This window comes from Ostrea edulis, chromosome 2 (genome assembly GCF_947568905.1).
Source record: "Ostrea edulis chromosome 2, xbOstEdul1.1, whole genome shotgun sequence".
NCBI classification, from domain to species: domain Eukaryota; kingdom Metazoa; phylum Mollusca; class Bivalvia; order Ostreida; family Ostreidae; genus Ostrea; species Ostrea edulis.
In genome coordinates this window covers 15042258-15066419 of record NC_079165.1, presented here as the reverse complement: position 1 = coordinate 15066419, position 24162 = coordinate 15042258, and the positions used below count along the sequence as shown (strand labels likewise).

Below are 24162 nucleotides of genomic sequence, written 5' to 3'. Positions count from 1 at the left end.
TCGTTAAGTTGTGTTAAATAAAAGTATACGTATGCAGAGGTAAAACTAGGGACGATTTCAATCAATGGGGCAGGAAAGATAAGAACGGTCACATTACAAATATATCGTCTCTTATATCTGTCTCCAATGACGTGTGTCGTCTTTCTCACTCCAAACAAAACTAATGTGTTCCTGGGGCTTATCCAAGCAATCAGCTGGCTAGCAGGTAACTATATTTCTCTATTCTAGCTATATTGAAGAGAATGACAGATATGCTCCAATAAAGAAATGAAATAATTTCTACTATATGTTTTCGAAAATTAGCGTACAACCTGAATCACGGGCACCAGTCGAGCTACTACACAACAGAAAGCATCTTCGCTAGCGTTACGATCGCTCCACTTTTCTACAAACCCTTGGTAGATTTAGTGCAATTTTCGTAGCGTTGAGTGGCGCCCTCTAGCGGATGGAGAAAACAACCCTGTTTTGATTACATCATGCTTATCCAATGAAAATGCGTGTTTCAGCTACTGTTCAAAAGTTGTTTAGAAATGGCTGCGCTTAGAGAGTAACGCAATGTGGTATGCAAAGTATCAATAATAAATTTAACTATTTCTTAATTGCATACTTTAAAAGAAAATCAGTGAGAATATTATTTAGAAAATAAACATGTGGTGAACCCATGAAATATATGTAGTGGTTGAGTCTACGTCTAAAACTAACCCCACGCGTGTGAGGTGAATTCCAAATTCAGGAAAATAGCTCTGCGGCAACTGTCTAAAGCTGGGATAGATAGAGCATAAAACAACGAATTACAAGAGATGTTTGATATTAAACTTATGGTACAGTACTGTAGTAAATAAAATGCACTTCTTTACGCAGATACGAGTATGAACTGCGCGCGCAACGTGGCATCATTGGTTTGAATATGTATTTGATACACGGCCGAGTGACAGTTGTAGGTATTTAAATTCCTTTGCTTTGCACGTGATCTAATGTAACACGTTCTCTGATTGAGCAGTGGACTTTCCCTGTGTCCAATCATATGCTGAAAGTTGAGGCTACGAAAATCGCACTAAATCCGCCGAGGGTTTGTAGAGAAGCGGAGTGGATCGTAAACACTTGGCTAGCGAAGATGAACCGAAAGTTGTGAAAGAAAATTCGATATCCGGTTATGCAGGTTCAGTTGCGTCGAAGGTAGATTGACCTGTGCAAATTAGATTTGGCTTTCAATCAAAAACAAGAATATGATGCCCTGGAAAATTTCTTATCCTATGATTTCGTAGTTTTGACGCTCACTGAGACGTTTGTGAATTTTTAAGCGGAAGTGCCTATTGATATTGCTTTAATTAACCTTCTAGGTCCTTTTAGCTCGTTTTGTGGTACTCTAAACGGAACGGTATTTACCGTACTTAAACAAAGGGTATGCAACTCGCTATATGACTATGGTTCCCCAATTCGGAAACAGAATAATGAGCTAGTACACGTAACCATTTGCATTCGAGACCGATCCTGAACGCCCAGTACGCATTACGAGACTGGTCCTGAACGCCCAGTACGCATTACGAGACCGATCCTGAACGCCCAGTACGCATTACAAGACCGATCCTGAACGCCCAGTACGCATTACGAGAACGGGTTAGAGGTGCAAAAACTCAGACCACCTCTTTAGGTAGTGTGGTCGAAGAACAAGAACACTTTTGTAAGCACATGATGTTCTCATCATTCGCGAATCTAACAACGCAGCACAACAACGGGTCCTGCAGTCTCGAACACACTTTAGGGGTCAAAATAGAGTCACGAAAATATATTACAAAACACACGTTACCAGGTATTTGCGGCAAACTCGGGAAATGACATTGTTTTCCCGCTTGCCAGAAAATGTGCGACTGCTATAAAAATTCCGAGAGACGAAATAATTCAACAGAAAGTAGATATTGTGTTTGTTTGTTTAGTTTACGTCCATTTGAAATATTTTCACTCATATTGAGATGTCACCAGCTGTAGGTGACCCTGGTGAGGTACCACAAATTTAGACCTATGCTTAGCGCATAGGGTCGTAGCTGTGAGGGTTCTTTAACGTGCCAACGCCTGCCGCGTTGTTAAAAAACGTTTTTAAGGTCTTATCCGAAAGACCCGTGATTCTCACTTATAAATGCCGAGCGTTTGGCGAAGGAGCAATCACTACCTATTTTAACGTATTAGGTTTTACGCGACCATGACACGAGCGGGGCTCTAACTCACGACCTTCTGGTTACGAAGCGAATGCTCTACCACTGAGCTACTGCGACCAATCTAGAAATTGTGAAAAATATACAATTTTGTCATTTTTAATGTGTTTTAACAATACTTGCTACAATTTTCTTTTTAAAGAATGATGAAAATCAAATTGATGTTTTCATAAGTAAAATGAATACAATCTATCATACGGAATGTAATTGATTCCCCGTGATTTCTCAGTTAAGTCCAAAACGAGAGGGAAATGTGTATAGGGTTATATAGGGAAGGGTAAGTATTTCTAAGTATCATAAAAATTATGAGTTCCTTTTTGAACGAACATTATATTTGTACATGTACTTATCAAAACCAAACGAAGTCATATATATACGTATTATATACGGCGAGTGTGACCGGTCGACAGGGGGTGCTTACTCCTCCTAGGCTCCTGATTGCACCTCTGGCATATACAGAGGTCCGTGTTTGCCCAACTTTCTATCTTGTATTCTTTATAGGAGTTTGATCACTGTTATCTTCACCTTTTCATTCCTTTATCATATACATTGTAACATCCTTTCCATTAATGTCATGTGCTGAATAATTGACGAATCGTTATGTTTTGTCAAACAAACCCACGTGGAATAAATCTGACTTATGATTAGCTTCTCAATCACTGTCGTAATTTGAGGAGAACTTAGCATAACTGATAGTGGGATACATGTAGAGATGCATGATTCGGTCGCAATGACCTGTTCAGTATAATGTTAGTTTTATAACAAATTATGTTCATTCATATTTTTATGTTAGTTGTAAACCAATTTCATAAGCATGATTGATCGCTTACTATATGCCCAGAAATTAAAATAGGAAGTGTGTAAAATTGCATGACTATAATTTTACCATATGTCAGAATGCAAAACACAACTTTGTTTGGAAATTATAGGGAAAATTCTTCTAAATACTTTTTTTAAAACTCGCTCGCCTGAGCTGAAGGCTCAAGCTAGCTTTCGTTCGGTGTCTGTCTGTCCGTAGACTTTTATAATAGTTTCGATTTCTTCAGAACCTCTGGTCCAACTGCAATTAAACTTGATATAATGTATCTTTGGGTAAAGGGGATTCAAATTTGTTTTCAAATAATGGAACATACATGGACCAATTTGAAAGAGGAGGTAATTAAGAAATGGCAAAAATAGGATGCGGTCATTTTCTCCTGAAGAACCACTTGACCAGAAAAGTTGAAATTAGCACAGGGATTTCAGGGGAAAAGAGGCTAATGGACCTTTGGGGGTTTTATTATTATTTTTACACAATTTGTCTTCACTTTATTATATTTTCTTATTATTATCGAATCCCGTGGGGATCCGGGTTAGAATTGGTCCTCAGTATTCCCGTGCTTGTCGTAAGAGGCGATGAGACCGCAAAAATTGAGGTCCCGTGTCACAGCAGGTATGGCACGATAAAGATACCTCCCTGCTCTATCTATGGCCATAAGCGCCGAGCATATGCCTAAATTTTGCAGCCCTTCACCGGCAATGTCTCCATATGAGTGAAATATTCTCGAGAGGGACGTTAAACAGTATTCAATCAATCAATATTATTATCGAATTTTCCGGCCGATCAGATTCGCCGTTATTAGTTAAATATATATCAGCCCACCTCTAGTACATACTGTATATCTCAACTCTTTATTTCGTATTCCTTATAGGAGTTACGAGATTGATCACTGTTCATTTTCTTCACCTTTTCATTAAATGATAAAATGATACATATTTTCTAAAAAGATCGAAATGAAGTTATACACATATATGAATACCTTTCATGAAGCATATATTATTTACAGATGTCTGCCTTGTGTAAATAGTCACGTTCGTTTTCGATAACCATATCTTTTTTATGTAGTTTTCGTAGTTTTTTGTTTTTTTTTTGTTGTTAAAAGAAAGGACTGATTCATGATCCCCCCCCCCCCCCCCCCCAATTTAGTATTTCACTTTTAATAATTAAAATCGTTCACGATTTTTGAAAAAAAAAATTGTTTTTGATGTTAAACATTAAAAATATAACTCATTGAATGTTGACAGCCAATATTTTGACTCTCTGAATTCAAGCATGAAAGCAATATTTCAGCCTTAAATCTGTATTATGTAAACAAGGACTCGAGTTTTTTTTTTATGTACACAAACAAACCATTGAAATATTGATTTTGTAATATAAATTAAGCATATTAATTTTGTAATATAAAGCATCTTAATTTTGTGTAGTCACAAATTTTAACTTTTAGATGACACAATTTACCCAAAAAATGCTTGAAATATGAAAGATATAATAAACTCAGATCGATATCCATTTCATTTGAAAATTTCGTAAACGATAACATACCGCAATCTTTGTTTACAAAACAAATAATGAACTCTCTAAAATGAGCTTCTGTGATAATGTATAACCTTAATTTTATGTGAAATCTTTTAAACACATTTAATACACAGTACAGTCCCTTTAATATATTAATCGTCTTAAATATAAAATAAGAATGACGTGACACGAAGCGGCGTATTCAGGTACCCCGTGTAAAACTTGTCATCTATAAAAGTAATAAAAACTTTAACCTTTTTCTAAAGTTAAAATGAAACTTAAACACTGGAAATTCGACCTTATTCATCACATAAACACACCTTCACAACACCAACATGCGTATCAAGTTACCTTAATTATGAATATCTGCTGTTCACCGTGCCCTCCATGGTTAAAAAAATCTCAATGGCTTTATATTGATAAAACGCGCATATTAAAACACCCATTGCTATATTGTAAAACTTATACGGTACCAATTTTGATGCACCAGATGCGCATTTCGACAAATAATGTCTCTTCAGTGATGCTCAACCGAAATGTTTGAAATCCGAAATAACTATGAAGTTTTAGATCTAAATATAGCCAAAAACAGCGTGCCAAACAAGTGGAGCCAAATTCGTCCAAGGATAAAAGCTATGCATGAGGGAGATAATCCTTAATTTTGAAATGAATTTCTAAATTTTATAACAGCAATTAAATATACATCCGTATTTTCAAGCTAGTAACGAAGTACTTAGCTACTGGGCTGTAGAGACCCTCGGGGACTAACAGTCCATAAATCATATCATAGTAAAATTTTATAAATGTAAATTTTCAACGAGACAAATCTGATAGAAATGTTTTCAACATCCAGTAGAATATAAGTGTATCACATTTCTCTCATTGTTTTGATATGGTCGATCTACTGCAGAACCCAAAATCTTCTGTGCAAACGGGCGATCTCATACACAATCATTTTATTCATATCAAACTTAAAAAGGAAGTGGCAATTCCTGTCATACTTAACAAAAGGCGGTATCAAGTACGTTACATGCAATTTTACATAGAATAGATTAGGCTAATTTTTTTTTATTTTTTTTTGGTTCAAAAGTTCAGTTTCATTGGTAAAAACTCACTATCGAATCTCGTGTTAAAACAAATTCAAGTGTCAATCGAGCCATCAGAGTGTATTACTTACTATGAAAATAGGAAATCAAATCGCCCAGAGCATTCCATTCTTAGTTTTTCGATTTAACGCCAAATTTAATTAGCACGGGTCAACTTACCCCCGACGCAACTTAATCTAACGGTGGAGGGGGGGTCTACTGCACCACCGGATGTCAATCATAGGATTTTCTTTTATAACGTTTGGTTGTAGCTCGATTGGAGCCCGTGTGAAGAGTTCAGTATAGGTAACTTTCCTGGGTCCCCGTTCCCTGCTGTCTTGTTATTCTTTATACACTTTTGGACTACACTGTACTTGTGTTCTATAAGAATCCAGATCATAACAGTTTTACCAGTAACAAATTGGAATTAAATGCGAATAAAATTGTTTTTAACAAATATTTAGATCCACGCCTTCTGTGTCTTCTTATGCGTGATCGATTTATGACCTGCAAGTTCTTCCGGTTCGAGGGGCGCATTATTTATTTGATCAGCTGTTTTCATCTTCCGTACAGATTTCACCGCATGCGATCAGCTCGTCTCTGACATTATCGGTAAGATGTTTCATTAGTATGTAGATATAATTATGAAAAACAGGAAGTTTTTATCAGATCTTCTTAAAATCATAATTCTGGATTTCTTATTTTCTCACACCATGCATTTGCAGTGTGCAAGACGTTGCATCAATTTGTTGAATCGTGGGTCACGTTGTTAACTGCGGTGTATAAACAAAGTGACCGTGCATCCAAAAGGCTGTACACACAAGCTGATTACAAGAACTCGTGCGGTTCTTTTGGGGGCGATATTGATTTTTAATTTGCGATAGTTAATGTTAGCCCGCTATGCTGGATGCCCTTCTTCCCTATCTCACGTAATATTGAAAATTAAGACTTCGTGACACTCAGCTGACACATCTACCATAACAAATTTTGTTTAGTTTATAAATATTTCAAGGATCGTTCTCTTAGTCACAGTACAACGACCCCGAGACCAGGACCTTCGTTTTAAGTTACATGTACACGTGTTTATCACCAAAGTTAATTCGCATGACAATTATCTTCTGGGTTAAAATTTCAATCCGGTTCAGTCAAGTTAATTCGTATGAAAATTATTTCAGGGGTTTTAATTGCAATTCCCATTTTCCAGGAAACTCGAATAAATGTTAGTTTCGCGGATGGACAAAGAAAAATAGGTAGTGTACAAATAAGGGCTGTTATGACAATTGTTCAGAGGCATTTATATAACGCTGTGTGTACTGTTCTGCTGTACGCTAATTTCAAATCAGATATCCTTTTAACCAAGTCGGTATCGCAGATTATTTCATATTCACTATCATATATTTTTCACAGTTTTAAAAGAGTACATTCACCGCAAAAGCAATATGGATAATTTACTTGCACATTATACAGTTCACAGGTACTTATATACATCAATTAAATATGTATTTTAGAATAGGAGAAGTCCTTGGTACATGTATAAATAAAATATCGAAAACATTCAGTCGAAGATTTCACATTTATTCCAAAACGATACATATATATGCTACATAGAATATTTCAAATGAAGTGTGTATTTCATGTGATAAACTCAATGATTGTGTAACGCGTGACAGCGTGAAGAAGATTCCATCGTCATCGAAAGCAAGTTTTATATCGACTTGCCTAGATGGTGGAGCGGTCTAGCGTTCTGCTAAAAAAATTTGGTTCCGAAGGTCTTGAGTTCAATCCGGGGCAGGGGCGAAAGTAGCTACATATATTTATATGATAGTGAATTTATCTGTGCTTTAGTGGCTTGAGATCCTGATTAGAGGACACTAAATACAGGGAGGGGGACAATTTGTCACACGTGCCCCAAATTCTCTATTGTGACTTAAGACATTTCTGACAACAATAAATGTGCATGTATATAGAAATATTTTCCAGAATATGTGGACCAGTTCTAGAATTTCTGATTGAGAGATTGGAAATTTTACAATAGGCCACATGTAAAGCTAAATATTTCTATTTCTATTACAATTTAATCTTAAATTTCCTGAATTAGAAAAAATACATGTGTAATGACAATGTTGAAATAAGGATGCACTTTACGGATTTAGTATTCAGAGATATTACGTGTGACACAATAGCCTCACCTTTTGGCGTCTGGTCCCTCCAGGTTTCGGTACTTATTCGGATTGTTGTTTAAACAAATATGACACAAAGTTTGAAAGGTTAAGCTACGTAAACAAATTATCACACCTGCAGCTACTAAATACACAAAAGTGACATTTCCAAGATAATATGATACCCAGTCTATTTGACCACTCTTAGATAAAGGTCAGTCTATCTGTCCATGAGATGCATGTCGCACGTGTCTTTAAGCATCTCAAAACTCCAAGGGCAATTAAAGATAGTTCATATTAAAGATTCGATACTTATAGGTTATAGACTTTGTATGGGAAAATATGACGACCGAGTTTTTTGGCGCGCAGACGGACCGAGCTTGCGAGGTCCGTTCGTGACAAAAAACGAGGTCGTCATATTTCCCAAACAAAGTCTATAACCTTTTTATTATATACTTTCAATTTCATTTAGAAACTAACAATAATTTATTTTTTACAATTTCTTTATTGTTTTAACTGAGTAAAAGATGAAAAATACGAAAAATTTGAAAATTAACGACGTAGTAATTTGCTTGTGTATTGATTGTGACGTAATGTTTGCGGGCCGGAATGTTTCCGGGCATATATCGTGTGATATATGCCCGCAAACTTTTAAAGAAAAAAGAAGAGATGAAATTGAAAGTATATAATAAAAAATGATACAAATTTTAAACGTACAATTCTAGCAATATTGTAGATGTGAATAAGGCTTAAATAAACCATCAATAATTGGGCAATTTCTTTTTACATCCCCTTACTATAAAAAAAAAAACCCCAGGGCGTCTACATAATGAAATCGTCAGGTTTTTCGTTTTTCACGGAGTTAAATGGAGAGTCAAGACTTGAAAATATGACAACGCCGATTGAGAACTTGATATATATATATATATATATATATATATATATATATATAGTGGGATAAATCTCCGATATAATCTTCTAGAGTGCTCGATATATATAAGCACTAAAGTTCCAACAACACCCAGTACCTCAAAGTGTCGGATCCACAACATGGATACTAATCTACAAACGTATTTACAACACAGTAATCAACATAGTCAAAATTAACGTAGTCTGCGTTGTAATACGTTTGTAGATTAGTGTAGCTGTAGTGCTAGATGTATTTATGTGTAGTTTTGTCATTATTCTCTGTTGATATTGGCCACATTGTCATTATGTAATTCTTTTCGTTTGTCCTGAAGAAGGGACGGGTCGTCCCGAAATTTTGACAATCTGGCTGTTCGTGTCGTTGGTCATTTTAGTGCTTTGTATATATATATATATATATATATATATATATATATATATATATATTAAAAGAAATAGAATAAACAGTACACAAAGTTAAAATTTAACGCAAGCGCTTTCATTTTATAATCCTCAGGCGTTTAAAAAACACAATTTGGATATATATATATATATATATATATATATATATATATATATATATAATGAAGTACATTGTACATGTATAAATACATGAGAATGTTTTCCCAGAGCTCTTTGATGCAGGTTGAAATCAATTTCGCATCGTTAATTTCCAAATGCATGAAATTATTGGACCTGTAATCAATATAGTCAAAATTAAAACGTTAAGACTTAGATGCATGAATCGATTGAAATTCATATTGTAGGTTTTCTCCCTATTTACGTTTGCAAAAAAAAAAAAAGATAACAAAATAAAGTAATACCAATCCAATTGTAACTGTGGAAATTATTCAAATACCCAAATATATGCAGCAATTAACACCTATCGGTATAACTAACACAGTCCCCAAGATCTGATGAAAAATTTAGCAAATAAAACAAGGAAATATTGCTTGCGAACAGTCCTATTTTTGCTTGAGAGCAAACAGTTTGTACCTATTATAAGTGTTTCGTGTTAAAACGTATTGACCTCGACCGTAATCGTCGTATACTCGGACACGGGAACCGAGGATTATCGAACATAATCGGGCTGTTCAAATCAAGGTCATGGAGATGAAAGCTGACGTGAGTAATTACACATTTCGTTTGTTTTGAAATAGTACATCGTGTCATGGATGATCTTTAACAAACTATAAGGGTAAAAAAAAAAAAAAAGTAATAATCACGCAAATAAATACTCAAACAAAATTTTGATAGTGAATTTTCTCTAAAATTGGCATATTGGACAAACTATTTAAAAATCTGATGCTTGCTCTGTGCGCATTTTCCCGAACTGGTGACTTCCGAGTTACGAATACGATCAGGAAGACAATAATTCATGATACATTTTTTGCTGATTCGATGGGTTTACAACTTTAAATCTACTCTGATTCAATGAGATTATATTTATTCAATCGCAAATGTTATTGTATTTCATCTTTTATTTTTTATTTGATTTACGGTCAGTTACAGCTTGTACTGCTTGTCAATATTGCATACTATTAGGTCCAGTGTTTTTACAAGTTCACTGCTAAAACACACACACACACACACACAGTCGTACTGGAATTATTACAATTACGTTGTTTTGTATTTTTCTCTCTAATTTTTATTAATTTTGAAGAACCAAATCTGTCCTCATCCCGATTCGATGATGGTACGAACTCTCTTCACCGGCGTGTGTGTTTTTATCAGATATACTGGTGACGTTTAATAGTCTTGTAATCATTCTATACGATTACACAAAACTCCGTTTACCTGATCAGGATATAGGGCTCACGGCGGGTGTGACCCGTCAACAGAGGATGCTTACTCCTCCTAGGCACCTGATCCCACCTCTGGTACATCTGAATATCCAGGGGCCCGTGTTTGCCCAACTCTCTATTTTGTATTGCTTATAGGAGTTATGAGATTGATCACTGATAATTATATCCGCCTTTCATTTAAGATTTCTCTCTCTGTATAGCACGGACCGTGTAGCGTCGTAGATATTATAAATTGATTGATTGTATATTGTTTAACGTCCCACTCGAGAATTTTTCATTCATATGGAAAAGTTACCATTGCCGGTGAAGGATAGCAAAATATAGGCCTATGCTCGGCGCTTATGACCTTTGAGCAGGGAGGGATCTTTCTCGTGCCACACCTGCTGTGACATAGGGTCTCGGGTTTCACGGTCACATCCGTAGGATCGCCCCCATTTAGTCGTCGCCTCTTACGACAAGCAAGGGGTACTGAGGACCTATTCTAATCCGAATCCCATGGGAACATTTAAGAGGACCATGCATGATACATAAATGTATTGCATTTGAATTATTGTTATATAAAGCACGGAAAGAGCAATAAACTCTTAAATAAATGTACATGTAAATGCCCAAAATGATTGAATATTATTTAACGTCCCTTTCGAGAATATTTCACCCATATGGAGTCATCACCACTGCCGGTGAAGGAATGCAAAATTTAGGCCTATGCTCGGTATTGAGCAGGAAGGAATCTTTATCGTGCCACACCTGCTGTGACACGGGACCTCTGTTTTTGTGGTTTCATCCGAAGGACCGTCCCATTTAGTCGCCTCTTACGACAAGCAAGGGGGTACTGAGGACCTATTCTAAACCGGATCCCCACGGGAAGCGACCAAAATGAAGAAATATTCAATCTAAAGCACAGAATATATATATATATATATATATATATATATATATATATATATATATGCTGAAATTTTATTCAATACACACACACACAAAGAAACAATGACAGGCATATGAACATGAATTAATCAGTTTTGCTCTTGTGTTTTAGGGGATATCAGCAGTGTAAAAGATGAAAACAGTCCCATAGTGCACATGCAAAGCGCCGAGTAGGAAACGTCTAAGGTAATTTATATCTCCTACTTTGAAATTGACCAGGTAGATTACATTGTATCTTACCTTAAAACACTGTATGTATCGTGCTGTGTACTTTTATTGCTTTTTAAATAGAAACTACATATGAACTGCCGGCGATATTTCATTCCAAACAATAGATAAGGTAGCGACTTGATAATACAAATTGCATTTCGATGAGTTGTCCGTAGTGATGTTGTCTTTCTGATTACAGATGGTGAACAAGGAAATCGGTGATACAGCCAGCCCTAAGAGTGGAAGTGCTACCGGGGAAAATGAGCCTTCTCCTGAAGATACACCCCCAGCACCCCCGGATGGCGGATGGGGCTGGGTGGTGACATTTTCCTCTTTCATGACTAGTTTCCTTGTCGATGGAGTATGCTTTACTTTCGGACTTTTATTTTCGGAATTCCTCGATTATTTTGGAGAGAGTAAAGGCAAAACATCTCTGCTAGGATCTGTGTTGAATGGGGCCTATCTTTCTCTAGGTATGGATAACATTGATGTGGTTTCGATGCTTGATTTGTACTGTGATATTCCTTGTATAAAAATATGCGCTGACATGAAATGTACTGCCTTTGCAAAGATTACGTATTTAAATGACCACGATAGTCAACAACATGCACAAGGTCGTACATGTACAGTGTAGTTCTAGGGTCACCGTACTAATCAACTAATATAGCTGTAACCATATAATATAAACAAGCAAATAACGATAATGAAATGAACCTTGAGAAGATTTGCTATCAATTGGTATTAAATATGTTCATTTTGGAAATTTTGAGATAATTTTGTTTCCAGATATCGCGTACAATTCCAGATATCGCGTACAATTCCTGTATCTGAAAAGGTGAAGATAACGAACAGTTATCAATTTTATAACTCCTACACGGAATACAAAATTAGGAGTTGGACAAACACGGATCCCTTGACACTTCGAAGGTGGGATCAGGTGTCTAGGAGGAGTAGGCATCCGTTGTACCCCGGTCACACCAGCCGTGAGACCTATATCTTAATTAGGTAAATAGAGTTATCTGTAATCAAAATCAGTGTGTAAAGAACAGCCTAACAATTGGTATGAAACACGTCATACAGCATATGTCCCAATGATAGGTTGTATTGGCAAACTGGATCTTTACACCGACCATAGAATTTGCGAAATGCTGATATTAATCGAGGCTGTTGAAACACCTGTAGCATCAACTTGTTTGTCAGTAGCCTACCTCGATTTAAAAACTGATCATACACAGAACAAGCTCTTCTGTATCGAATCAGTTGAGAGACATTAACATCACATGTAGGTGATACTGGAATATTGCTACACAAATATGAGACGTTGACGGTGTAGAAGCCGAAGTCATCCCGTTTGTCATAAAACTGAGTTGCCTGTTTGCCTTTTATGTTCAATACAATATCTAAGTACGAAGCAGACGTGGATTACATGTATTACAATGCATCCAAACAACAGTGAACTCTATGACTAGATCTCAGGGCCCATTTTAACATTAAATACTAATTCAGGAGATGTGCGGAGAAGTAAATACAAGCAGTCCCAGATGCGTTAGTACCTGTACGGAAAAACACAAGTAAATCTAAGACCTCTTCAGAAAATACACGAAATGACGTCATTGAACTTTTTGGAAATCATATTTTAGTGATATCATTTGTATTCATTTACTTTTCGTCACAAGTAAGAAGTCTCAAAGCTTCTGCGGACATGCGCAAGAGCAGGGAAGGGATTAATTTTGTCATAAATACCGTGACAAACGATGTTTTCATTGCAAGGTAAAGAAATGAGAGACGGAATTCAGGAATCCCTTGACATTAATCTACGTCTTTAAATTTCAGACTGATTGATCATAAGATTGATAGAGTTGATAAAAATAAAGTTACCTCCCTTATATAAACAGTGATCAATCTCATGAAAGGGGAAGATAACGAACAGTAGTCGATCTCATAATTCATATAAGCAATACAAAATAGAGAATTGGGTAAACGCGGATCCCTGAACACACCAGAGATTAGTCCGAAACATCTTACGTTTTCCTGGCTTTTTTATGATTTTAATATTTACCGTGTCAGGAAAACGTCAGAACCGGCGCCATTACGTTAACTGGAAATTCGCCGCCTCCAGTTGGAGGCGGCATTCTCGGGCCGATTTTAAATACTTGCGATCCAAATTCAATGTTAAACTCATAATTAATCAATGAAACGATCCTTTTTGTACTTACTAATATCGCTTTTATGGGTTCTTTCATAACATAAATAGCCTTATGAAAACATTTTAACAAACTGTCGAGCTTTGTTTTAAGTCACGCTCAATGACAACGAAAATTCAGTTGACTGCAATTGTCTGCTTCTGTTATCGAATTCTGAGGTGATATATTCTTTTGATCGATATTAGTAAGTACAAGAAGCATCGTTGTATTGATTAATTATGATTTTAACATTGAATTCGATTCCAAAGTATTTGAAATCGGCCCGAGAATGTCGCCTCCAACTGGAGGCGGCGAATTTCCAGTTTACGTAATGGCACCGGTTCTGACGTTTTCCTGGCACGGTCATTAAAATCATTAAAAAACGTCAGATATTTCGGACTAACCAGAGATAGGATTAGGTGCCTAGGAGGAGTAATTATCCCCTGTCAACCTTTCACATCCACCGTGAGCCCTATATCCAGATGAGGTAAAGGGAGTTAACCGTAGTCAAAATCCGTGTGCCAAGAACGGCCTAACAATCGGAATGAAACAGTCAGACAGCATTTGACCCAATGATAGATTGTAATGGCAAACTAGATCGTTATAACGAACATATAATTTGTGGAATGCTGACATTAAACGAGACTGTTGAACCCCTGTATTATCATCTTGTTTGTCATTAGCCTGCCTCGATCTAAAATTGACCACACGCAGAACAAACTCTTGCGTATCGAATCAGTTGAGAGATGTAAACACCATATGCAGATGAATGTTTATTTCTGCGGAAATGCTACAGAAGTCCTACATGTATTCATCTAAGGAATAAATGTTTCTGAAAACACACGAGAGTATGAACTGTAACGCCTCACGATATACTCATTGAAGTTATCGCCATCACGAAACGTAGGCCGCGGTGAATCTTCACAGGCCCTACATTCATGTATATAAAACTGAAATTTATTCTTATAATTACAACCTGTTTTCATTTTTGTCGAAATTCCCATCTGTTAAAAGAGACGTATAGTTGGTAATTCCGATAAACAGTATTTGATGGACCGTTTAAGTGCGTATTCATATATTGTTTTTATTCATTTCGAATGTGTATTTCGCATTTTGCAAATTATATGGTCGTTATAACGATCTAGTTTGCCAATACAACCTATCATTGGGTCAAATGCTGTCTGACATGTTTCATACCGATTGTTAGGCCGTTTTTGGCACACGGATTTGACTACGGATAACTCCGTTTACCTGATCAGGATATAGGGTTCACGGCGGGTGTGACCGGTCGACAGGGGATGCTTACTCCTCCTAGGCACCTGATCCCACCTCTGGTGTGTCCAGGGGTTCGTGTTTGTCCAACTATCTATTTTGTATTGCTTACAGGAGTTATGAGATTGACCACTGTTCGTTATCTTCACCTTTCATTGTACATATAGAATGAAGGGCTCAGATAGATCATTGAATGTTGAAGACATCTTTTCCTCAACAGATCAGTCCCCTAATATGAAAGGCGGGAATATCTGATCCATTACTGCCCTATTCACCTATACCGAAATTTATATATAAATGGTACTTTATTATTCAATTAAATGCCCAATGTTTTTCTATGTGTCGATATTGCTGATATCCGACTTTCCGGATCATCACTGTGATTTTCTGGATCAGTATTTTCTGATATTGATGACGTCATAATGCTTGATCGAAAAGACTGTGTGGACAAAAAATCAATTTCAGCATATTTTGTGTTTTTGGTAATCAATAATTAAGTTATTACCATCCCGATATGTATTTAAACATTTGTAAGAGAGTATATGATAAATTTATCAATAGGCAAAACTTGATTCGAAGAGTTGCTACATCTTAATGACCGGCGCGGATAAAACTCTGATTCGGCTCTTATTGGATCCGATGATACGCTCTTCCTGAGTCCTTGGATCAAGTCACGGTAGTAATAATATACATGTATTATCTTGTGTAACGTTTTTCTCAAAAGTGGCATTGGTTGATAATATATGTTTGCATCACCAGGTCCCATCGTGGCAGCTTTTTGCAACCGGTTCGGCTGTCGGCGGGTGGCCATTGTTGGAGGGATCATGTCCTTTCTGGGCTTTTTCTTGTGTTCCTTTTCCCCGAATTTAGATGTCATGATTTTCTTGTATGGATTTGTTGGAGGTAAGAAATAAAGAACAAGAAATTCTGAGTTATAAATACCATTTACCTGTAGTTCACAGAACCATTAGAATATATATATAACAGCAGGGTTACTATTTGTAAAAGGCAGATATTTATTTCTGAAATGCAGTAAATTTCATTGGCGTTTATTTAAACCTCGTGAATTTCCAGAGTTAGTATAATGGTTCAGTAAAGAACAAAACTGCAGGTGGGTGATGTGGTTGATGATCACACGTTTTTCATGATAACCTTCTATATCTAAGTACCTTTTCATCTAAGGTGAGAAATAAAATGTACTGTAATATTACACTAAACGAAGTGTATTGTAAAACACTAAACCAATTGTACTGTAAAATTACTACATGTAACTATAAATTGTGCTGTAAATCACTACCTATAAATTGTGCTGTAAATCACTACATATAAATTGTGCTGTAAATCACTACCTATAAATTGTGCTGTAAAATCAGTGATATGTCAGAAGATCTCTTCGTTGTTTAATGACATGGTCAACTCACAACACCGATAGTCCATATGAACACCCTACGAACGATTTTTATTGTTTCTGATACAACTTAAATTTGACCTCACGAAAATACATTTCACAGTAACCTTTTATAAGAATACAACATGTATGTACTTTTAGCTTCACACTAAAATACATTGACCCCCAATGCAGATTTAATGATCGTGATATGTGCTCTTAAATGACTACAGTTAACGAAAAACTAAACACAGAACAGCAAGAATCAACACGGTCGTTTCAATTAGTTCTTTAATTTAGTTATCATTTATTTGTGAAGGAAAGTTTGCTTTCTTAATTATCTGAAAGTAAAACTGAGGAACTAAGTTCACGTGAAACATAGAGACAAAGATGATAGTCAATCATTATCTAGAGTCTCTACGTCATAATAATTAACAATGTCAGGGGCGGATCCAGGAATTGCGGTTACGGGGAGGGCGCCACTTTATGATGCAGGGGGTCTGGGGGCCGCCTTAAAGCCCCCAGTGGGTCCAGAGCGAAGCCTTGGTGGGGGCCCAGGGGGCGAAGCTCCTGGATTTTATAGGACTTGAAATATGTTTAGTATTTAGACCTCCGTGGCCGAGTGGTTAGAGCATCGCGCTCAAAAATCACACCGCCTCTCACCTCTGATCGTCGGGGGTTCGAATCCCGCTCGCGCCGGTAAGGGAGAAAGGTTCCCGGTTTACTTTTGGAAGGTCGGTGGTCTTTTCCCAGGTACATTGTATCTGGGTACTCTCCTCCACCAATAAAAAACTGAGCGCCACCATATAACTGTGAAATTGTTGAGTGTGGCGGAAAACAGCAAAACAAACAAACATCTATCATTTTAATAAGGTGAAATTAATAAAATGACGCAAATTTTAAGGGGTTTTGTAACCAAAAAAATTGAGTTCTCCCAATAAAGTAATTCCAAAAACCAAAAGATTTTGCCAATTATTTCTCCGGGAGTGGAAGAAATTATTGCTTCTCTTATCGTTTAGTACATTTTTCTGAACAAGACGCCACGATTTACCTTAAATTTGCCCCCCCCCCCCCTTTAAAACTGCCTCTGAATGTCGTTGTTACCTTAAGGTGTGCCATGACTAAATGTTGGTACTGAGGACCTATTCTAACCCGGATCCCAACGGGAAGGTACATGTATATAAAATTCATAGTGGCGGATCCTAGAAATATCAATAAGGAAAAATAGGAAAACATTTCCAGTGTGTTGTACGGTATGGAGAACAGGACAATTGACCTATAGTGTATTATTATACGCCCGTCTTAAGATGGGACGTATTATGGTATGGCGTTCATGTCCGTCCGTCCGTCTGTTAGCTTTTTCGTGTCCGACCCGTAACTTAAATACTACAAGGCCTAGAATCATCAAACTTTGTCTGTAGATACATCTTGGGTAGAAGGTGTGTCGCACATTAAAACCAGGTCACTGTGACTTTTCATTAAGAAGATATCCGTCTGTCCGTCCGTCTGTTAGCTTTTTCGTGTCCGACCCGTAACTTAAATACTACAAGGCCTACAATCATCAAACTTTGTCTGTAGATACATCTTGGGTAGAAGGTGTGTCGCACATTAAAACCAGGTCACTGTGACTTTTCATTAAGAAGATATGGCCATATATGGCAAAAAACTTGTCCGGCTCATAACTTGAAAACTATTAGACCTACATGTAGAATCACCAAAATTGGTCAACTAATGCATCTTAGGTACAAGGTGTGTCGCATCCTACTTTAAGGTCACTGTGACATTAAATTAAGGTGATATAAAAAAAAATGTTTCAATGGGTACAATCTATACTGTTAACAATATGTGACGGGCGTATCATGTGCCGTGGCGGTGCACTTTATTATTATATACTCTGTACAATGAATTACTGATTTCTTATCTTCTTGGACAGGTGCCGGTTTTGGTTTTGTATACCTGCCGTCCATCGTTATGGTGGGCTACTATTTTGAGAAGAAGCGTGCATTTGCCACTGGTATAGCCGTCTGCGGAAGTGGAATTGGCGGGTTTGTGTTTGCACCTCTGACAGCCTTTCTCCTGGAAAGATACTCTTGGCAGGGGACATTGTGGATTCTGTCGGCTGTGGTACTCCACGCGGTGGTCTTTTCGCAAGCATTCCGGCCGCTGTACAACAACAAGAAAACAGAAGACAAGAAGTGTTACAAACAAGAAGATTTGAAAGATAAAGAATTGAAACCATTTTCAGCTTTAGATCTCGAACTTTGTGAAAAGCATCCGGTATACAGGTGCAAATCTGTGGAAGCTGTCCATGTTTCCAATGGAAAACACAGCACGGTTGTAAGACTTGCGCAGAGTCAAGATATTTCTACTCTCATCGAGACAAAGCCACATCATCAACACAACAATATATTAAAACCTTTATCCAGGAATGATATTTTTTATAGTGGAAGTCTGAAGCATATTCCGCACAGTGTTGAGGGTAATGCAAGATGCAGGGGATCATCATCTAGTTTACCCGGGAAAATTGATACTGAAGTCGAGAGTGTCGACGAACATCGAAACCTATGCTCCAAACTTGCAGGATCTCTTGCGTCTTCCTTCGATTTTAGTCTTCTTAAAAGCCCGACTTTCATCATCTATGGTGTATCTTGTTTTCTCTGTATGTTCGGTAAGTATGCCATTAGAGCATCATTATGCTCCCGGGCTACTGCAATCTAATTAAAATTAGATGTTAGATCCGCTCGCGTACTCGCATATTATGTATGCGAGTACGCGAGCGGATGTAACATCTAATTTAAATTAGATTTGGGCTACTGAGGAGTTATAATATGTCATTTGTTCGTATTTGTACTTTCTGATGTCCGTCAATTCGGCATTGTCAAAGATATTTGTCTCCTGAGTCACTCGAGTGACTAATGTTGCTATCTATGCCCATCTGTCGTCATTCATTTTCAACATCTCTAGCTATCTCAGTAACTCGGTGGCCAGTTGTCATCCAAACTGCTGTTGAACATATTTTGGAATAGGGGAACAAAAAGTATGGATTTCGCGATTCCAGTTCAAAGGACTTAGACTCCTGAACCTGATGTCATATTTAAAAGTCTTTACTACAAGGACTCTGGCATGGAAATTCGATGCATAGTTATACTGAATATGGAAATCTGTAAATGAATTGTGAAATCCATGGTCCTGGGTTAAAAGTTCAAACTTCAAGGCTGGGATAAATAGACCATATAGGGAAAATTGATTATATTTCTTTATTCCTGACCATGTTTGAAAGAAGCGAGGTATATAATGATATTGAACGTGGGGGTTTTCTACCAAAATTACTTTCAGGTAAACCTCAGCCTGAATGCATATCGTGTGACTGTCCATTAACTATACGTCACATTCTTTTAGAAGGTAGTGATTTTACGCTCATGCGAAATAGACTTTTTAATAGTGTACAATCAATGAAAGAACTTCATACAAATATCGACAATCATTATTATACAATATTTACAAGAATGCGACTTTTACAGAAAAATTTGAAAACTTTTATAAAAACAACTGTTTATATACACAAATTGTTTGGTTTTTTGGGGGTTTTTTCTTTGGTTTTTTTTTACCTGTTTATATATTTTTAACTTTTATGTCCGTCGGATGGGACGTTAAAGGGTCTCCCGTGACAAGGATCATAACCCCCTTGGCACGCAAAAGATCGTTTTCCTGATGTTCGAAATAGAGTAGACTCACTGGGGGCCGTCAGGGAAACTCAAACACTCACAACCAAACATCATTCAATTAGTTAACCGCCGTAAAATGGCTGAGATATTGCCGAAACGGCGTAAAACATCAATCAATCATCTAAGGTGGGTCTATGTGGACCTTACAGTGAAATGCATTAAATGTTTAAAAAACGTTTTTCTTCTCCTGGTCAGCTAGGAAACAAAGGAGTAGTATAGAAAGGCCCCTACTACTATAATCGCGGAACTCGTCATTTATGCATCATGTAAATGAAGTGAAAAATCTCGAAACAATGATCTTGGGAAAAGTTGAATGTTACGAGATTGATCACTGTTCGTTATCTTCATCTTTCATGCATAACTACATTTGGTACTGAAATTGTCTGTCAAGCATTTTCCAAGTAGATAAAAACTTCGGAGGTAGGGGGATCGACCAGTCATACACACTGATAAACGTATTAGGTCTGACGCAACGCCGGGATATTATCCAGCTGATACCAGGAGAAACCTTTGTTTGACGATGATGACTAGAGATGACCCTATCGATGTATACAACAGTTGTTGATCGACCAATAATAACTAGTGAACCTAATGGTCATCAAAGTTTGTACACAGTGTAGCAAATTGTAAGATCCCGTAAAACATAATGACAACAAGCCAAGCACTAGTCTGATCTTGACAGGTATATCAGAACACCGTGGGGCTTTTTAACAGACAGTGATTGTTGTCCTGATCAATAACTAGAGAACCCGTGAACTGGTAGTCATCATAATTCATAAACAGGCCGATCATGCCTAGTAGGTGTCATCATCATGTTATTCGCTCCGCGGAGCGAATTAGCATGTACTCTACGGACTTAAATATAGTATTTATTCCGTAAATGTGAATGAATGATTTTTGCTTTTATAAACGGAATAAATAGCATGATTATAAAAAGTCAATGGTTAACAGGTATACACAAAACGTCAAACTAATTCGCACCGCGGAGCGAGTAACATGATTATGCCATGATCAAACTTACAAGCTAATTTCTAACAGGAGTCGGCTAATTTCTAACAGGAGTCGGGTTTCATAAGCAGATTGCTGGTGACCAGTAGGTAACTACTAGACGTTTTCAGGACAATAGCTATAGGTCAACATGTTAAATTAAACATGAGAGGCAATCAGGTCTTATAGCAGTGAGGGTTATCATACGTACTAAATCCTTAAGGTCTCATCCGCAGAAAAAAGGCCTTTGGAGTTAACTTTCACTATTAAGCGCTTGGAGCGGCCGTTGCCATTATTAACGGTTTAGCGTCTCTGGGAATGGAACTCATAGCCTGACGATCAGCAAACGAGCACTGTACTGATTAAGCTACTGTGACTGTGTACATTGATTAGCAAACATTCTTACAAATTATCCGTTTTTAGCAGTGGCGGATCTAGAGGTATGTTGCAGAGGTTGCACCCCCCATTGCATATCTTAATTTTAAAAAGTCATTTTTTGCCACTTTTCTTATACCCCTGCCCTTTCTCGGTCGGAAAAGGTACACCCCCCATTTTGAACATTTTCTGGATCCGCCTACTTGAGGTCGATATAAAAGGTCATTGCCACTGCCTAGGAGGAACATGCATCATGTGTATGCTTTGGGTGTATTGTCATGTTGTAAATTGTTTTAATTTTCTGGATTGAATTTTCGTATTTACACCCAGCCAGTTAATTGAAAAATTGCAATACGCAGAACAAAATGTATGATTATTACCTTCTTTTTTTAAATTTATTCCAACAGGCTTTTTCATTCCATTCAACTTTTTGCCAGACTTGGCAAAAGATCTGAAACTTGATAAAACCCAGGGAGCCACACTGATTTCTGTCATTGGAGTGAGCAACACATTCAGCCGATTGTTTGTGGGCTACGTCACGGACCGGCCATGGGCAGACTCCCTCGTTATCAACAACCTTGCTCTGATGATTGGAGGAGCCGCAACATTTGCTGTTCCTTTCTACGACAACTTCATAGTTCTAATCATTTACAGTATTGTGTTCGGGGCCTCTATAGGTTTGCGTTTTTCTTAATATTGGTACATGTATCATATGAAAGGTGAAAATAACGAACAGTGATAAATTTCATAACTCCTATAAGCAATACAAAATAGAGAGTTGGGCAAACACGGACCCCTGAATATGCCAGAAGTGGGATCAGGTGTCTGGGTGGAGCAAGCACACCTGTCGACCGATCACACCTGCCGTGAGCCCTATGTCTTGATCAAGTGAACGGAGTTATCCGTAGTCAAAATCAGTGTGCCACGAATGGTCTATCGGTATGAAACACGTCAGAGAGCACTTGACCCAATGATAAGTTGTATTGGCAAACTAAATAGTTATAACGACCATAGAATTTGCAAATTGCTGACTTTAAACGAGACCGTTGAAACCTTTGCACCATCTACTTTGTCAGAAGTCTGCCTCGATTTAAAAACTGATCATACACAGAACAAGCTCTTGCATATTGAATCAGTTGAGAGATATAAACACCATGCAGGTGATAATGGAATATTGCTACATAAATATGGGAAGTTGATGACGGAGAAGCCGAAATCATCCTGTTTATCATAACGTTGAATTGTCAGTTTGCCGTTAATATCTATTCTAAATAAAATATCTAAGTATAAAGCAGAAGTGAACGACTATGTGGTGTCTTTCATTTCGAGTTCACATGGATATATTAAATCGACATATGAATGAAAGTTACAAATGTATTATTGTTAATAGATAAAAGGTAGTCGATATATTCAAATGTCGAGTTGAAAGGCCACAACAAGAGATTTTTTTTTCTTCTCACGTAGAATTATTTGAATGAATTCTGCTTTATAAGAATATGAGAACAGGTCGGCTAGCAAAGGAGCATAATTCGTTTCCATGGGAATTCCAACAGTCTGTTAGAGGTCCTGATAACCAAAGACTACGACGATCTTGTCACATACGAGTTTTATGGAGTAAATATAGTGTGGTGCCGAAAAGAGGTGTATATGTTTGCTTTAGTAATTTGGCTGTTTACTTTTTCTGACTCAATTTTCTTTTCTTGTCAGCGGCCTTTGTCTCCCTTCGTTCTATCATAATGGTGGAGTTGATGGGGATAGAGAAACTGACCAACGCCTTCGGTCTGGTTGTGTTGTGCCAAGGGCTATCATCCTTCATAGGGTCACCTATAGCAGGTGTGAAATAAGATACTCTTTTGTTTATAATAGATTGATAATTGTTTAATATAGATATTCTTATACACCATGGTGAAAGTTATGCATTCAAAATATGACAGCTAAACCAAACAATGTTTATAAGCTTCAAGCAATTTTTGGTATCCAGAATGGTATTTAGAATGAACATGTTATGGATTGCTGCTATGCTATTCACGCAGTTGTTTTCTCTGCACTGTGCGCTGTATTATGCACACATTGTAAAACAACACCTTTAGAAGATTACAATTAAAAAAGATTTTTACTCCAATTACAGGTTCGTTGTCTGATCAGACGGGTACCTACAATATTACTTTTTACCTGGCTGGAGTGACTATGTTTTTGGCGGGAGCAATTTGTGTGCCGCTGCGTAGAGTTGCAAAGTGGGAGGGACTCCTGACAACGACGGAAGTTGAATTAGAAACCGGAAGTGCAGAAGACGGGTCCGAACACATACCCATGCTCAAGGAGAAATCTCAGCAAAACCCTCAACATTCCAGCAGTTAAATAAATCGGTTACATGCATTCTGATTTGAAATCCTTTTCTTTTTTACCTCGGTTTTTAAACATTTAGAAAATGTTATTTGTAGACATAAATGATATAGTGATGTAATTAATTGTAATACCAGTGTTTATTTTATGTCCATATAGTATAGAATTTAGATAAAGACATCAAGTGATACGTTTATGATGTGGAAATTACGTTAATGGTGTGGAAATTACCATTAAATGAAATTAAACTTCA

General features: G+C 37.1%; 1 protein-coding gene across 3 annotated transcripts; it reads left to right on the top strand.

The window, feature by feature from the left end:
* Window positions 1-101: 101 nt before the first annotated feature.
* LOC125681204 (monocarboxylate transporter 9-like) lies at window positions 102-24162 on the top strand. Of its 3 annotated transcripts, XM_056156186.1 has the most exons (9): window positions 102-205; window positions 6095-6242; window positions 11540-11613; window positions 11837-12110; window positions 15852-15995; window positions 18413-19147; window positions 21974-22243; window positions 23274-23399; window positions 23695-24162. In XM_056156186.1, exons 4-9 carry the CDS (start codon window positions 11837-11839, stop codon window positions 23922-23924), a joined length of 1779 nt encoding a protein of 592 aa, XP_056012161.1. In that variant the 5' UTR covers window positions 102-205; window positions 6095-6242; window positions 11540-11613; the 3' UTR covers window positions 23925-24162. The 3 variants fall into 3 exon arrangements, with proteins under 3 accessions (XP_056012161.1, XP_048777143.2, XP_048777144.1); XM_048921186.2 differs by lacking the exon at window positions 102-205 and having other exon boundaries at window positions 6089-6242; XM_048921187.1 differs by lacking the exons at window positions 102-205; window positions 6095-6242; window positions 11540-11613; window positions 11837-12110 and adding exons at window positions 13393-13407; window positions 15654-15768.